The following is a 17,998-nucleotide window of genomic DNA, read 5'->3' on the forward strand; positions in this document are numbered from 1 at the left end:
AATCTGAGTGTTTCTCTTCTATTTTTTCAAAGGGCAGTTTTTCTGGGCATAGAAGTCTTGATTAATAGTTAGTTTATTTTTTTCTTTCAGCATTTTAAATATACTATCCCAGTGATTCTGTTCTGATAGTTTCTGTTGAGAAATCCATTGATAATTTATTGTGAATACTTATAAGTGATAAATCACTTTTCTCTCTCTTCTTTCAAGATTCTTTGTCTTTGACTTTGAATAGCTTGATTATAACTAGTCTCAGTGTGGGTCTATTTGTGTTTATTTGGAGTTCATTGAGTTTCTTGTGCTTTTGTATTTATATTTTTCCTTAAATTTGGAAAGTTTCAGTCATTATTTCATCAAATAAGTTCTCTGGTTCTTTCATTCTCTTTTTTTACTGCCTCTGGGATTCCTATAATGTGAATTTTCATCTACTTGATAAGTTCTGTTTACGTTTCTTCATTTTGTTTTTCTTCCAACTTAATCATTTTAAATGACCTGTCTTCCAGTTCACTGAGTTTTTTCCTACTTCTTGAGTCTGCCTTTGAATCACTGTAGTGAGTTTTTCAATGCATTTATTGTGTTTTTCAACATTCAAATTTCTGTGTGTTTTTTAAAAATAATTTCTAAATCATTGTTGATATTCTTATTTGTTTTATATATATTTTCCTGATTTTCTTTAGTTCTTTGTCCACATTTTCCTGTATCTCTTAGAGCATATTTCAGATAGCTATTTTAAATTCTCTCTTTGGTAACTATGAAGGCTTTGTTATTTTACTGTGAGTTTCTGGAATTTTATTTTATTTCATTGAATGAAACATTTCCCTGTTTCTTTGTATGCCTTGTGATCTTTTGTTGAAAATTGGGCATTTGAAAAATAGCCACCTTTTCTAGTCCCTGGAAACTGGCTTTGTGTGGATAAAGATGTTCATTGGATAGTCCAGTATGAATACTCAAGCTATTCTCAGATCTTTTTGCAGCATGTGTCTTCCCTAGGCCTGTATGTGCACATCTCACACCACTCTCCTCACATACATAGCTATCTTAAAATGTCTTAATTTCCCTAAAAGTTTCACTCCTGCTTTTTCTTGAGGCCTGAGGTGTTCTACTGTTTCTCTATGGTTTTTAGAAAGTAGACGTGGTTGAAGGAAACCTATTTTTAATAAAACACACCCACATCCAGCCTATAGGCATAACTTCAATATTACCATGGTATTATCCCTTGTATTTTTCTCTAAATGTTATCACATTTTTAGATTATTTCAATATGGAGAGAACATTTTTCTTCTCATGATGCAAATAGAAGATAAATATTGAAATTTTCTAAGGGGAAGTACAGACGGAATACTATAAAAATGTTGGTATTCTTTAATTTACCTCCTTTTTAAGAGAACGGAATGTGTTGGTTAGGCTCTTTTCCCTTTTGATCCCAAATGAAATGTTATATAAACCTTGTAGGTTTCCTGCTTATAATTGTCAATATTTTGTCCTTTGCATTTGAACACATTAAAAATATATTTGGATTTAAGCAAACTATGTGTGTCATGGACATTTTTGTCTGATAAACTAAACTGTTCTTTGAAGGGTATTAAGTAATTTGATTGGCAGTAAATATGACATAAATAGCTAGGTTACAGATTTACTTTAGTTTGGTCTGTAGCACCAACATGTCCCTAGAAAACTACAGCATTGAATATCATCTGGAATTCAACACAAGTGTTTCAACTGATGCATTCATTCACTGGAAGTCTGACTTATAAAAGCATCTCTATATATGGAGTATTAAATATTTGTCTTTGTACCACTAGACTTCTCTTGGGAATATAATATGCCAACATTGGCTTTGTTCTCCTTCCAGAGCATCTGGATTATCATGTTGCAAGCTCCTTACATATTTCATTTCTCAGGCTGCTGCACAGCACCGTACCTCTTCTGTGGGCCTGGCATGTTTAGTTGATTGCTTTCAGGTGTTGGCTGGTAGGAAGTCATTGAAAAGCAAAGCCAATTAGTACTACTTCCCACAACAATAAAAATTAGTGTGCAGGAGATTGTTGAAGAAAAAGTAACTCCAAAAATGGTAAGTGTGTTTTGCAATCCAGGCATCAGATAAATGAAACTAAATATAATTGCAAATTAATCTTTAGCAAATAGCTACATTTAAAAAGTTTACTATTTATGTGTATTTAGCTAATGGCAGTGTATCTCTATACCCTTTCAGGTCTCTATTATGCCATTTAATTAATTCAGTGATTATTTTCTAAACACTTATTAAGAGAACCAGGGATTGTTAAGTACTTCAAGGAATTGAAAGTTGTCTAAGATGTGATCTTATTTTAAGGTGTTAAAAAAATTCAGCAAGGATATGATGGCTTTTTATACATGGATTTAAGCATTATAATCACTACCAACAATATTATTATTATTATAATTATCACTATCATAGCTGCTACCATTCATTCATTCATTCATTTTCTATTATCTGTGGTATACCCAGTATGTGCCAAACACTGTTCGAAATGCTAGGGATATAATGAAAATAAGATGAACTAGGTTACTTACAAAGCTTCTCTTTTGGAGAGCTGAGACAGATAAATATTTAAACTATATATATAGACTTAAATGATGAGAAAGAATGATCTGTTCAGGTGTGTGGAGAAAGAACACACTAAGCAGTTCACTTAGTGTGAACTTTCTTATTGTACATTTAAGTAAGAATTTTGTTTAAATAATTTGTTTTAATCCTTTTAAAATTTAAAAATAATTATCTTTCTAATTACAGTTCACATTTTAAAAAAAATCTGAGTCTCAGAAAAATTTACAAACATGCTTGTAGTATCATCAATATTAAGTAGTAGAGTTGGAGTCAAACCTTTTGGTACAATTTATTTCAGGCATTTTTTTTTTCCTCAGAAAATTATATCTGGATTTCATAATTAGGGAAAATTCCCAAAAGAAGAGATATTTAACCAGGATGGTGAAACATTGACAGTGTCTATAATCAAAAGTACATGAAAGCAATTAAATAGAGGAGAATTAGGTAATAGAATGTATGGTGGATGGGGAGGGGGGAATTATAATAAGAGTTCATTAAGTCTGCAGTTCCTAAATAAGAACTCGTAGATGTGTTGGGCATTGATGAGTCTTTTCAAAGGAGCTATACATTCTTATGTGTATCCTTTAAGAACAAAAAGTTATTTTTCATTCAAACATGTTTTATCATTTTTAAAATAGTGTATTTTCTCAATTTACTATGACTGGGGAAATTTAGACTTATTTAAAAGCATTATAGAATCCAGGACAGGTTTTATATAACTGAATTTTCTCAAAGAAAACATATTAGAGTACAGCTCTTATTATGGGGTCCAGATCATTCCTAGATTTATTGATTGATTCATTCATACATTTATCTTTAAAAAATTTACTTTTATAATAGCATATTATAGTGTTTAGGGGTATTTTTACTGAAGACAGACTATGGATTGGGCCCTGAGATTTCCCATTTATTAACAGTAAATGGATTTATTTTTAATCTCTCTAAATACAGTTTTCTCATATGTAAATTTGTCAAAATACTAGTAATCTCACTTAATATTTATGAGGATTATGTGAAATTATGAATATAAAGTATTCAGTATGCCATTAAGCACAAAGTAAGAAGTCTAAGCTATTATAATATGTCAGACAATGTCTGGTAGACATCACATGGTGATCACATCATATTAAAAATCTGAAAAACAAACTGAAGTAATTTCTCTAATAATTTGCCTTGAGTTTGAGTGACAGTGAACCAAGATCAGAATCAGTTTATTTAAATTTATAATTCGCTTTTGATTCTTTTACTGGACTGTGAATTCAGCCACAATTTCTTAATTTTATTGTTTTTCCCTTTTTTTACACTGTGAAGAGATAAAACTTAGCTTACCTTTCTTTACATTAATAGATACAGAATTATTTATGATCCATAGTCTAGACACACCCTTCCTATTGTTTGCTGCCCCTTTTTTCATTCTCTCTTAGTTCTTGAGCTGTTTCAAAACTTTCTCACCACGATAGGCTTTGATTTTTAGCACTGATCTCTATAACCTGTCACTCTGACTTCTGAGTTGTCCTGTTGTTAACACTTAATATGAAGAATGACTGACCAGCCATCACACCATACTCATTTTGATGAAGAAACACACCTAGAAACCTACAGTAAAATTGCATTCCAGAAAATCGTTTATAGTCTTAAGACGACTATTTCTTGTCATGATGTTGTTACTCTAATGGAAATGATTTGGCAACCTACTTCCTTGATTGATGTGTAAAATATGAATGGAATTTATAACCAAAATGCAAAAAGAATGCAAGTGTTGGATAACAAGCATTTAATAAGCATGAAAAATGGTGCGATGTGGTCATTTAAAAATGAGTAGAATTGCCTTCTGATGAATTTGGTTCCTCAGCATGAAAGACCAACTTAAAAGTGGTTGCTCTCAGATGAAGTAAAACAAGAACAAAATATCTCCTATGTATGGTTTCTTCTTTTGTTCATTTGGGTCTAGTTTAAAATTGGCTTCAAATCTTTCAACTGTGAGTCATGGGCATTTGTTTATGGTTTATTAAATGTTTGCTATACTGTCTATCTTTGTTTAAAACAAGGGTACTCTATGGCTTCTAGGGTGATTTATGCACACATAGTTAACTTTACATTTTATTTGTCCTGAAATCACATAAATATTTCTGAATAAAGAGGGTTCTACTGGGGAGGAGGAAAAGAAGTTGAGGGATGGGCATGAAGAAAGACATGAGACTCAGTGTTTTATGTACTTTATCACAAAGAAAATCTGCCACTCATTTCAAACCAATGTGGTCTGTGCTATGCTTTGGTGCATTATGCTCACACATTTCTAGTCAACAGAGTAGAACACAGACTCATCTGAAAATGAAAAGCTTTACTCATATGCATTGTGAGAGATGCTCGACTTTATCTTTATCCATCAATCTTACCTCCTTGACAATATCATGCATGCTGCCCAGGGAGAGGATGCTGTTAACCATTGATATAGAAGCACTCATTTAATTTAGTTACTACACCCTGTTGATTTTTACGACTGGTGGGGGAACTGTTTAAACAGGACATGTTGTGTTGACAACTGTGCACTGCTTTGCAGCGAGCAGCATTTTGAATGATTTTCCCATCTCTAATCTTTTTCCCCATCCAGTTAGAAACCTAGTCTATAGTGCTTTGGGAATATTTATATTTAAATCTTTATTGTAAGTTCCATTGTAGCAAGAAAAAATGTAAATAACACACTTTATTTCCATATTTATTTTGCAGAGTACTTTGGCTATCAACCTAGTGTTTATAGTCAGTGCATTTAAAATCATCTACATTTTGGACAGTAGGCATAAAACTCTCCTGGTTTATCTCTTAGAGAAATAAGATTGCCCCCCCACAAAAGACAGCCATAATATATGCACCTTTGAATAATTAAATGAGCTACTGAAGAGGAAAAGGATTCTAGTCAGCTTTCAAACTGTGATTGTGCCATGCACTGAATCATTTCTTTATGAATACATTTCTCTTGGAGCATATATAATTGTGAAACTTTTTTTTTTCTATCTTGGTAGGAACTGGGAAGTAACAGTCCTCCACAGAGAAACTGGAAAGGAATTGCTATAGCCCTGTTGGTGATTTTAGTTGTATGCTCACTCATCACTATGTCAGTCATCCTCTTAACCCCAGGTAATCTGTCTTTATTCCTCTCTTATAATGGTATGTGGATAATAATTTCACATTCAGATGCCTTAAGAGGGTATCCTTATATGGTATCTTAGGGTGCATTTGCATTGGTTGAAATAAGACATATAACCAAATATTTTTCAGCTAGCACAGTAATCTTGTTCAAATTTCATGCAAAATATTTTTGAGAAACTGAAATATAAAATATATACAATGAGAATGCCAAGATATTTGATCTCCATTGCTACTTAGAGACTGATATTTGCCAGTTTAATAAATGCAGGACCATTTGACTTTTATTGTGGGTTGAAGATGAGGGAGTGGAGTCTGAAAGTCCCCATATATAGATGATAAGCCCACTGTAACGACAATGAAGGGAGGAACAGAAGAACACAGAGGATTATATCAAAAGAGAATGAGCTAAGCTTCGAAATGCTTCTTTCTCCTTTTCTTTCTTTCCCTATAGTTTTTATACTCTGAGTTTCTCCCTAAAGAATCATTCTAAATTGCCCTTGTAATAATCTTTGGACTATGTTCTTTATATTGAAATGTTTAACATTAATATATAAATTATCAGTAGGCTTAATTCTTCTTTGGGTATTATTTCAATACGTGGAAATTTTACTACTCTTTAGTAAGTGCTAATATGGAAGGTAGAAAAAGGCTGCTTATTTTTTTAAATTTCCAAGCTGTCTTGAGGAACACATACATTTTGTGTGCTGCTACAACCCAGCCAACTAGCTTCCTCAAAGAGTGAAAATTGACATAGGACAGAATCGTAAAAAAAAAAAAAAAAAGAGTCGTTTCTGGGATAGGATTGAGCTAGTCTAAAAATCAACTAGTATTAAGCTATAGACCATTTTTGAATGTTACATGTTTCCATTCCATTACAATATGTATGTATTATGTAGTTTCTGCCTTGGCTTTGTTACTTAAGGAGCTACGTAAATATGTTCAACTCATTTTTTTATATACAAATTATGGTTAACAATAGCTTTTTTTCAGAACCATTTAGTCAACTAATTATGAAGACTAATTATACAAGTGGCAATATCAATTGCTCCAATGTAGTACTTTGTGAAATATTCCACTTTGGTCATAATATAGGCTTTGAAATGTATAAAATCTCAAAAATATAGCTTATAGTTGTTATTTAATATTAGAAAAGATCGAGAAAGAAATTAAAGGAGTTAGGAGGGAGGAAAGGGAAAGAAAACATTTTTTTAAAAGAAAGAAAAATATTACTGGTAAAGGCTGGTTGTTTTATCCAGTATTGTCTTCAGGAACCCTCTTTTAATTGCCTCATTTGTACATCTGCAGTACAGTGTAATTGAGCAATGTGATGGCTCTAAGTTGCTGCAGAATGCCAAGAGTTTTTGTTAATGGAAGTTGAGCTTATGTTCATAACAGTGTTTCACTTAAACATAAGCATTTTTAGCATAATTATTAAAAAATGAATGACTTAGTTTTACTGCTTTCTATTGATGACTCTTAACCAGATGGGGAAAATTGGTGCCATGTTGCCTGTATATTTCTCTTAAACTTTCTTCAATACTGATTCTGGTATTGTTTCCCAGTGATTTGCTTTCTCAGATTTTCTTATTACTTTCTGAGGCCGCACTGATACTTTGGGGTCTTTAAGAGTTTGATATAACAAAGACTTTATAGAGTTGGCCATTCACTAAACTAAACTCCTTCTACTCAACCCTTTCCAAGTTGCCCAGATATAAAAACACAGCATAGTTGCACTCATTAAGCCATTCACTCATTCTTTTATTAAAGCAAGGGCTTTGGGCAAGACACACACCTTGGTTTGAGTTCTAGCTCTATAATGTAATAGTTTTGAGCACTTGGCTAGTTATTTAGTCTTGTTTCTCACTTAACTAATCTGTATTATGGGCACAACATATAGCACCAACTTTATAGTATTATTATGAGGGATAAATGCAATAATATACTTCACATGTTTAGTAGTATCTAGCAGTCCTGCTGCTATTCATCTTATGATTGCTATTACTCAGTTCTTACTGACCATTAGATACAATGTCAAACACTGTGTTACATGAGAGAGATTTCCAAAAGAAAATATAAAATCTCTCAGGAATATAGATCTTCTGTAATTTTGATGTTAAATTACATCAGATGGAAATCTAGAGTCAGTCTTTCAAAGCTCTGTTTTTTCATTCATTTAGTCCTTTATCAATAGAAAAATATAGAGTTCTTAAAACATTCTAAGTGTTATGGTAGTTGTCCAGTACTCCAATGCATTGTAACTATCACCTCCAATCCCCTCCTTTCTCAGCTACACAAACACACAACAACTCAATGTCCCCAAACCAAAAGCTTAATCATTTAAATGGAAATGGCAGTTTTTTTTTAAATGTACAGTTTACTAAATACATTTCACTTGCCACCTGTTCAAATGTCTTTAGGTTTCACTAGTAATTTTTGCAGAGATATTATGAAATGAAAAATAAAAGTCAATATTTTGGAGTGGAAAAGGTATTGCTATAGGAAGCACACAACCTGTTTTCTGTACTCTCTGTAAACTTACTGGGGGCCTATAAGATTATAAAATTGAAGAAGTGAGTAGGTGTGATGCCAGTGGTAAGGAGTTTGCTTGAGTTAGGAGCAGGCAAATCTAGCCTAGTTGTATGACCCTCATGAAGGCCTCAAACCAAACACATCAGAGTGAAATATAAGGCTAGAACCCTAACAGTTTGTGGCCCAAGACCTGAATCGTAAACCTGGAATTATTCTTAGAAGTTTCCTAATCTTGCCTCCCTCATTAGAAAGAAAAAAATAAAAAAAATTGTTTAACTTCTAGTTCTGGGGACTAGAATGCATTAAGACCATTAATGTAGACTTTTTATTTAGCATGTGTGTCTGTACATGTCTGTGGTCACACTCTAATAGTCTAATTGCATGAAGCCTTTCTCTTCTCACTCTCAGGCTTGAGACCCTGCAGCTATACTCGAATAGACCCACAAGGAAAACCTCCAACTTGAAAGATAATATACACTACCACCCAACTTTTCATCCTGCCTTTGTCCACCAATATGTTCCTAAGCCTCAGCTTTTTAAGTAAAATCATTCAGGCAGGTAGAAACTTTCAGCCAGGAAGGGGATTCCATGTCAGGAGAGGAAATTCTGATCTTGAAATTATTCAGTAAGATATGAATCTTACCGGTCCAATAAGATACTAGAACTTAGGTCAAAGGGCTGACTCCAGAACAATGCTTCCAGTAAGGACGAGAGTCAGAAATTCATATGCATTTTATAGCTATATGTCTTTTAGAACATCAGTTACCACCTTTGTACTCAAGCATTTGTTGAAGAAAAGGGCATACTTGGTTTGCCAGAATGGGAAGTAATCTCTTAAGTTTATTACAGCTCTAATATCAATAATTTAAAAAAACAAAAACAATGATAACAATGGCTTATTTCATAACAAATATAGCAACAGATTAAATCTGATGTGCTCTCTCACTAAGCTGTTTCTACCTTGAAAATATAGTTGATGGTTTTTTTTTTTTTTTTGATGGGGGGAGCGTGGAGAAAGCATGCAAGAAGTTTTCTAGTCTAAGACATGATTTAGAAACTGTTTTGCTCAAAATAGCATCACATTTTACAGGTAAGTGTTAAGGAATGCAAGTCTATAACCAGAAAAACACATGTTCATTGTAATTTTGGTTTGATTGCAAATTTTATTACAGAAGTAATTTGACACAGGTGTCTTAATTTCCAAGATTGTCAGCAACTTCCCTGCCTTGTAAAGAAAAGTCCTAATTATTTCTGAAGAGTGGGTTAACCATTCAAGTATTTCCTTAATAAGTATTTTTTGAAAGGAACAAATTATGCGCCCCGATTTTTCTGATTAAACAGCAGACATTTTTAGATGTATTGATCAAGCCCACTTTTTCTGTTTGCATTAAATTTGTTTAAAGAAAAAAAAAAGAGTACCCGTGCTTATTTAAAGAATATGTAACTATAAGATTAATAATTCTTCTCTAAAAACATATGAGTGGACATTCATGCTTAAAGTTTTGGATACTAATCTTATGTAGCTATGCATTTACTTTGCAGTCTCATATTTATATTTAATACGTAGAATAAGAATGACCATGGTCAGGAGACATTTCATACACATTACAGTTACCCATTTGGACCTGTTTTGAGAAGAGAGATGCATTTTTTATGAGTTATAAAATATTTTGTAGAGGATATAGATCAAGTTCTTTAATTCAGTTGCCATATTGAAATAGCCACCTGTGGACTGTGTATATTCTACCAGTTTTCAGCAGCAGTGACCTGTTGCCCTTTGATTGATGTCTGTAATCAGTCAGTGTCAAAACAGGGTCATCAAGTTAATTTACTATCATGATGGACTAAAGACAAACTTGTAAAGCATAGAAATTGTGCCTTCCTCATTAGCTCTAGCTCTTGCTTCTTTAGGCAATTTCTCATTCCTTTAGTACTCTAAGTGAGCATCTTGGTTTGGTCTTTACATGTCTATCAGGATATGAAAGAAGCCAAGCACTCATATATAAGCGAAAAGATCTCTACTGGATCTTAGTTAAAGATGAGTTTAATAAGGATTGTCTGGCTCCACTTTGCAAATACCTTCAGTTTCACTCTTAGGAGCATCTTTAATAGTAAGAATTTTAAACTAGGTTCAGATGTCATGTTGGTGACAGGTTGAGGTTGCCACTTTGATGTTGATAGTTAGGTAAATCTTTATATAAGATAAGGATTTGATCCATGAAGATATGCTCAAATAGTTCATTTGAGTCAAGATTTGGAACTAAGAAAGTTGAGATGAATTAGAGGAATTCAGGCAATCCTCTCCAGAAACAAACAAGCAAACAAAAGTGGACATTAACATTTAAGGATGTATGCTTTTTTTTTCTGAAGAAATACCCACTTACATGTATTTTCAAAGTGTGTGTGCAAAATTATCTCATTTATTTCTTATAACACACCAATATAAAGAAAGAGCAGTTTTTTAAATAATACAGTTATGGTCAGGAAAATTTGTATGGCTTAGGTACCTAATCTGTGCAGAAGTATGATAAAGTGATTCAATTGACATTGATATCAAACTGACTTGAGTTCATGCCCTCTCCTTCATGTGTGCCTACAAATATGAAGTAAAGAATTCTCTCTTCCTATTATCTATACACCAGATTTTTACATAAGGCTTAAAAAAGATTAATCTGTCCCTATTTATAAATATATATATAAAGAGAGACTTTTTCTGAAAGTGTTCGATAAAATTAAGTACTTTATTGGACTGGTGACGGCTGATTTGTTATGTGATGCAAAAACTCAAAATGAATTTATTCCGGTTACTGTTATGTTCTACTAAAATAATAGCTTCTGGTTATAGTTAGTTAAAATGTCATGTTATATTATGTTACAAGCAATCTCTTGGCAGCTGTAATTTAAAAGGTGTCATTTAAGCAACTGACCTGTGTTTTAAAATGTCAAAGCAACAATAAAACTATCCCATTACCCTTTCATGAGAGGAAATAATGTTTTACAGATTTAGAAATTTGCATTACTCACTTGTAAACATCAACATCAACCAAGATGCAAATTGTTTATTTTGTTGAATTAAGAAAAGGAGACATGTTGTATTTATAGACATAAGCTAAATAGTCTCTGCTTTTTTTGCCCAAGAATAGCATAGATAAATACATTTGAATATGGTATTACTGAGATATAATCAGACTGCCAAAGAGAAAACAATGACAAATTCTAACAGATTCCCCTCTCCCATAACATGAATTGTTACTATTCTAATAGTTTTATCTCCGATGTAGAATAAAAAATAATTTTCTCTGGAGTTAATACACTAAGAATTGTTATTTTTTTCCCTTTGTTTTATAGTTACATTTCAATAATTAGTCAGATTTGATTTTCTTACTTAGTCTCATTTCTTTGTATTCTTCAATCAGATAGATAATGGATTTAGTTTAGATTATGTTTAGTTTTATAAGACTCAGAAGAGAATCTGTTTTAATAAGTAACATTTATTTATTAACTGCTTGTTACATGCCAGATATTATACTACGTGCTTTACATGTACTATTTTATCCTTATACCATGAACATGGAGTAGATACTATTATTTTTTTCATATTCTACATTATTCAGTTGAGTCTTATAAGTTATTGTAAAGTGTTTGTTACACATATTAGAACATGGAGAAGCTAGGTCGCTATCCCAGGCCCTATTGGCTCTAGAATTTGTCTTAAATACTAAAATATAGATTATAGATTAAGATATATGATTGCACCTATGGAAAGTATAAGCAAGAAACATTTTCAAAAAAAAAAAAAGAAAAATGAGTCCTGCTTTAGTCTGTGTCTTAATTTTTTAAATGCCTGAATGAATTCTGTATATTCTTTAAAGGGAATATTTATTCCTAAGTATTTTATTCTTTTGAATGCTACTGTAAATAGAATTGATCCCCTAATATCTTTTCTTTTATTGCTCATTGTTGTATATAGAAATACAAATAATTTTCGAGTGTTGAGTATGTACCCTTAACTATCTAAAATTTACTTCTTAACTGTAGTAGGTTATTACATATTCTTTGGAGTTTTCTGTATAGAGAAGATAATACCATGTCTGAATAGAGTTAGCTTTATTTCTTCATTTCCAATTAGCTGCCTTTTATTTCTTTTTCTTGCCTAATTATTCTGGCTAGAATTTCTAGTAAAATGTTAAATACAAATGATGAAAGTAGGCATCATTGTCCTGTTCTGAACACAGGAAGAAAACTTTCAGTCTCTCATAATTGACTATCATCCTAATCGTGAGTTTTTTATACGTGCTGTATATCATACTGAAAAAGTTTCCTTTTAATCCTAATCTTTAAATGTTTTTATAGAAAAAAAGAGTTAAAAACTTTGTCACATGTATTTTTTCACCAATTGAGATGATCATATTTTTTTCTCTTTTTTTCTATTAATGTGTTGGTACTTTGGCTTCTGTTTGTTGAGCTCACCTTACATTGCTGAAGTGAATGGCTCTTGTTAATGACACATAATACTTTTGATATGCTAAAGAATTTGGTTTGCTAAATTAAAAAAATTCTGCCATTCTCTGCTAGTATTTCAATGAGGATTTTTGCATCTACATTCATAAAGAAAAATTATGTTTTCTTTTCTTATATTGTCTTTGTCTGGACTGAGATCAAGATGATTATAACCTGATAGAATGAGATAGTAAGTTTTCCTTCCTCTTCTCATTTTTTGGAAGAACTTGAAAGGATTGGTGTTCTTTAAATGTTTGGTAGAATTCACAGGTGAAACCATCTGCTCCTGGATTGTTATTGTTGCTGTTGTTCTGAGGAAGTTTTTTGTTTTGTTTTGTTTTGTTCGTTTCGTTTGTTTTTACTGATTCAATTTCTTTACTTGTATAAGTCTGTTTAGATTTTCTGTTTCTTCTAGAGTAAGTTTGGTAGTTTGCATGTTTCTACAAAATATACCCATTTTATTAGGATATCTAATTTGTTGGCATACAATTGTTCATAGTATTCTCTCATTATTCATTTTATTTCTGTAAGATTTTTAGTAACACTCCTCATTTCATATCTGACTGATTATTTGTATCCTCTTTCTTTTATTTTAGTCACCCTAGCAAAAGGATTGTCAATTTTGTTGATCTTTTTAAAGAGCTATCTTTTGATTTTGTTGATTCTATTATTTTCTATTCTCTATTTTACTTATCATTGCTCTTATCTTTATTATTTTCTTCCTTTTACTAGAGTTCAGTTAGTTTGCTCTTCTGTTTTAAACTTCTTTACATGTAAAATTAGATTTTAATTCGAGCTTTTTCTTTTTTAATGGAGATGTTTATAACTATAAATGTCCTTTTGAGTAATACTTCTACTTTATCCTATAAGTTTTGGTATGCTGTATTTTTATTTTCATTTGCCCCAAAGTATTTCCTAATTTTCCTTGTGATTTCTTTCATGAAACATTGCTCCTTAAGAGTGTTATTTAATTTCCACATATAGGTAATTTTCAGTTTTTTCTCTATTATTGAATTTTAGCTTTATTTTATTGACTTCAGAAAATATATTTTGATGATCTCAATATTTTTAAATTTATTGAGACTTGTTTTATGGCCTAAAAATGGATATACTGGAGAATAAATAAAAAATATATTCTGATGTTGTTGGGTGGCAAGATATTTATATTTATATATGTGTATATATTCATATATGTAGATATATACATATATGTATATATACAGTGTTTACTTATTAATAGTGTTGTTAAAGTTATGTATTCTCTTATTATTCTTCAATCTAGATATTCTAGTCTATATTTGGGTTATTGAAGTCTCTAAATACTTTTAAAGATATTTGTTTTTCCCTTTATTTTTGTCATTGTACATTTCACTTCATGAATATATGTGGATTTAAAAGAATAATTTCTATCTCTTTAATGTTATTATCTATTTTTTAATACATTGGTCTCCTTTAGCTTCTTGTCCATGTTTTTTTTTTTCTATGTACTCTGTAAGTATATTTAAGACAGTCAATTTAAAGTCTTTGACTAATAAGTAAATTATCTATACTTCTTTAGGATTGGTTTGTGTTAATTTCTTCTGAGAATGGACCATACTTTCTAGATTCTTGGCATGCTTTAACTTTTTTGATTGAAAACCATACATTTTGAATATTATAATGTGATAACCCTGGAAATCAGAATCCTCGGCCTTTGAAGTGTATTTTTGTTGCTTCCTGTAGGCTATAGGTATTGTTTTTTAATTCATTTGTTTAGTTGAATTTCTGAACTATTTTTTAAAGTCTATATTCTTTGTCTTATGTGGTCTTTATCAAAGAATTTCTTGAATGCTATGAGCCAAAAGAGTGATAGGAAAAAAAAAATACAAACACAAAAAAGAAGAAAAATAAAGGGAACAAGAAAACGCTTTCATTCTTTTCAGATTAGTCCTGTACTTGGATAGTTGTTTAACAATTAACCAGGTCATTTACAACTCTACTTTAGCCTTCATTTCCTGCTTATACTAGAGTTCAGGCAGAGGTGAAAATTTAGGGTGTCCTCAGATCTTTTATAAGCATGAATTTTGCTCTGGATATGCTTTCTAAATTTTCCAGTATATGTAGGCATTTTCAATGCATAATTTCCCAAAGAAAAAAATTCCTCAGCTTTTCCTTTCAAGCTTTGGGTGCTCTATTTTATGCCTTAACAATATCTTTTTCCTCAGATGTCTGTGGCTTGTTCATTTGCCTTACAATGTTTTTGATGAATATTCACTAATTTTCTTCTCTGAGTGATATAAGTCTGGTGTAACAAAGTTAAGTGCCTTGTGTCAATCCTTAAGGTATCCCGCAGAGAGTTTAGAGAGGCAAACAGAAGTCTTTGAAAATAAGATCTGCTTTGTTTCCTCCAGAACCCAGGGACCAGGGTCCCATACTTGAAATGTAGACTACTAACTTATAAAGATCACCATTGTGACAGAGAGGGTATTGAAGTAATAGCAAATAAAAATTCCACAAAGCTTTTCTACTGTTTTTAAGTTGCCTTTTTCTTGATTCAGTTTTTACTTAATTGTTGTAAACCATTGACTGTTTTCAGAATTTTGACAAAGTTAATTCTGAGAATTTTGCTTGATTTTTAATATTTATTTTTTCTGTGAGGAAGTGGCTCTTGGGGCCGCCTATTCCTCCATGTTCACTGACATCACTCTGATAACAAACTTTACAGACACAATTTACATGTGTATTAATTTCTACCTTTTGTGATCACCTGAGTTCTTTATTGAATGTGAAACTGTAGAGCATAGAGTTTATATACTTAACATCTACACAATTCTCTACACTTATTATAGCATGTATAGTATTTGACTATCAGTACAAACTGTGTTTTTAGTAATTATTGACCAGTAACAAAATTATCCAGTTATTCACTCTTCCATTAAAAATTAGTGAATATCATAAAAGTATTTTGTGCAAGTTTTTGACAATGAAAGTAATAGTAATATAATAGAGTATGATTATTATATTTGGTAATATTATCAAACCAAAAAGAAAGTCTCCATATTTAGAGACCTAGAATAATATTTACTATAAACTTAACGATAAAGTTACTGTAAACGATAAAACACACATAGTAGAGCTTAATTTGGGACATTCTAATAAATTATTGAGGGCCCAAAAATATATTATTTTGATATTTGAAATGTATCTATCAATATTTACTATATTAGAAATTAAAAGTTAATTTCTGACTTTAGAGACTTTTTCTAAAATGCTTATTAATTCATTTAAAATAGAAATAACAAAACAATTTGTAAATATACATGATGTAATTAAAATATGCTTTTAAAAAATAGTAAAAAGAAGGACATAATTTTATATTTTCTGCACATCTGTTTGGCTGAATAGAAGACATCAGGATTTTCGTATGTGCTTCTATATTGTTTCACAATGGGTTGAATACTTAAATCTGAATAATCATAGTTTGTTATTCATTCCTTCCACTAAATATGGTGTTCCATAAAAAAGTGATTTAGTTCAGTTTATAACTCAACCAACTTCCCACATGCTTTTTCTTGACACAACCATCATGTCAGTATAAAGGGAAAGTGTGTATATGTGCGTGTGCGTGTGTGTGTGTGTGTGTGTGTGTGTGCGTGTGCCCGCTGTGTGTGTATGTATATTTGTTTATTTACCATACTTCAGATTTCACCATACACAAATAAAAAATCTCAAATATTAAAATTTAATTTATTTAACATTTTTTAAACAGTCTCAAGGAAATTCTAAAGTGAAACTAGATTTTTTTTTAATTGAGCATATATGACATTAAAGAATAGCATGACAGTAGTTGACTATAAGATGCCTGATGTTTCATCCACTGTTGGTTTTGAAACAAGAGTGAAAATTTTACCCACTGGAAAAGGATAGTATCACTAAAAATAATAACATTATTATTAATAAAATTTCAACTTCTAGGACTTTTGTTCACCAGTTTTTCTATGAATCACACTCTGCAAAATTATGCTGAAAGTTATGAAAATATGATACAAAAATTTGCTCATGGTAATGTGATTGAAATAAACAACATACCTGAGGGAGCAACCGAAACCGGGCTATGTAAGGCCTCAAAGGCTCAAAGTAGGGTCATAACACTTTAAGATAAAAAAAAAGATAAAAATTCCATGGGTTTGTGTGTGTGTATGTGTGTGTGTGTATTATTGTGTCATTTTTCTTTACTTATCACAAATGAAAGTCCATTATGTAAATGTATTTCTCATGTATAGGTTTTCTACTCAAACTCAGGAGATGTTAATTTGAATAAATGTTTCAGAAAGAGGTTTAAGAATGATTAGCATTTTGAATAATTGACCAATTTAACAATTAAGCCTATAAGTAAATCCTAAAGTTCTTGATTTATTTACTAAAAAGATGACAAGTTTGAGGTAGAATTTAATAAGCCCTTCAGAACCTGAAAGTGCATTTCTTGTTTGATGAGGATTTAGAGTCTCTGCTGAAAACAAAGGGAACTAGTACTATAACAGAAACTAGAGGATCTTAGACATGCAAGCTACTTTATTATATTGTGTGTGTATGTGTCTGTGCATGCCAGTGGATGCAGAGTACTTCTAATAAAATTCTATATGAAGAAGTCAAATGCACCAAAGCAGAGCTCTCTGTTCTGATTGAAGAGTACTAACCAGGAAAGCCCCATCCTTCCCCCTGCCTCCTGTCCTGAGAAGTCTATTTAGAGTCCCTAGAACGCAGGTGACAATAATGTAAATTGGTCCTGATCTTTCTCTTTACAAATGTGGAAATTGATGGTATGGCTTGTTCCTGTTTGAGAACAGAGAATGGGAGAATAGGTTCATAACTGTGTTTGGAACCTTAAAGAAGATGAATGCATTGTAGGAGGCAAATTTCTTGCGATCTATATTTCAGTATTTTGTATTTAATATATATTTTCTAAATATTCTCCCCATGTGTGGTGGGGGAAAAAAGGGATAGGAGAGGGAGGGGGGAGAAAGACACATAAATAAATATATAATAACTTATTTGCCAACTGTTCCCATTATTTTATTTAGTAGAGACATAGCTTTGGTTAGAATTTAGTAACTTCCTCCATAGTTGAATTTTGTAAATGCATTTTTTTGTAATTAAAATATGGCTTTCTATGTGAAAGTCACATTCTGGAAATCTACTCGAGAAATAAAGAACATCTGTTGGAAGATAATTTGATTTCAGAAATAAATTCAATTCGAA

The 17,998-nt window shown here is 31.5% G+C and overlaps 1 protein-coding gene across 4 annotated transcripts in view; it reads left to right on the forward strand.

Moving 5' to 3' along the window:
• The window catches only part of DPP10 (dipeptidyl peptidase like 10), a 1,197,668-nt gene that overhangs the window by 746,974 nt on the left and 432,696 nt on the right, over positions 1-17,998 (forward strand). For all 4 annotated transcript variants that reach the window (XM_036237031.1, XM_016124277.2, XM_016124278.2 and 1 more), the window contains exon 2: positions 5,605-5,719. In XM_036237031.1, the coding sequence (XP_036092924.1) occupies positions 5,605-5,719 (115 nt within the window). The remainder of the gene's footprint in view (positions 1-5,604; positions 5,720-17,998) is intronic.

Source organism: Rousettus aegyptiacus, unplaced genomic scaffold, assembly GCF_014176215.1.
Source record: "Rousettus aegyptiacus isolate mRouAeg1 unplaced genomic scaffold, mRouAeg1.p scaffold_m13_p_2, whole genome shotgun sequence".
Taxonomy (NCBI): domain Eukaryota; kingdom Metazoa; phylum Chordata; class Mammalia; order Chiroptera; family Pteropodidae; genus Rousettus; species Rousettus aegyptiacus.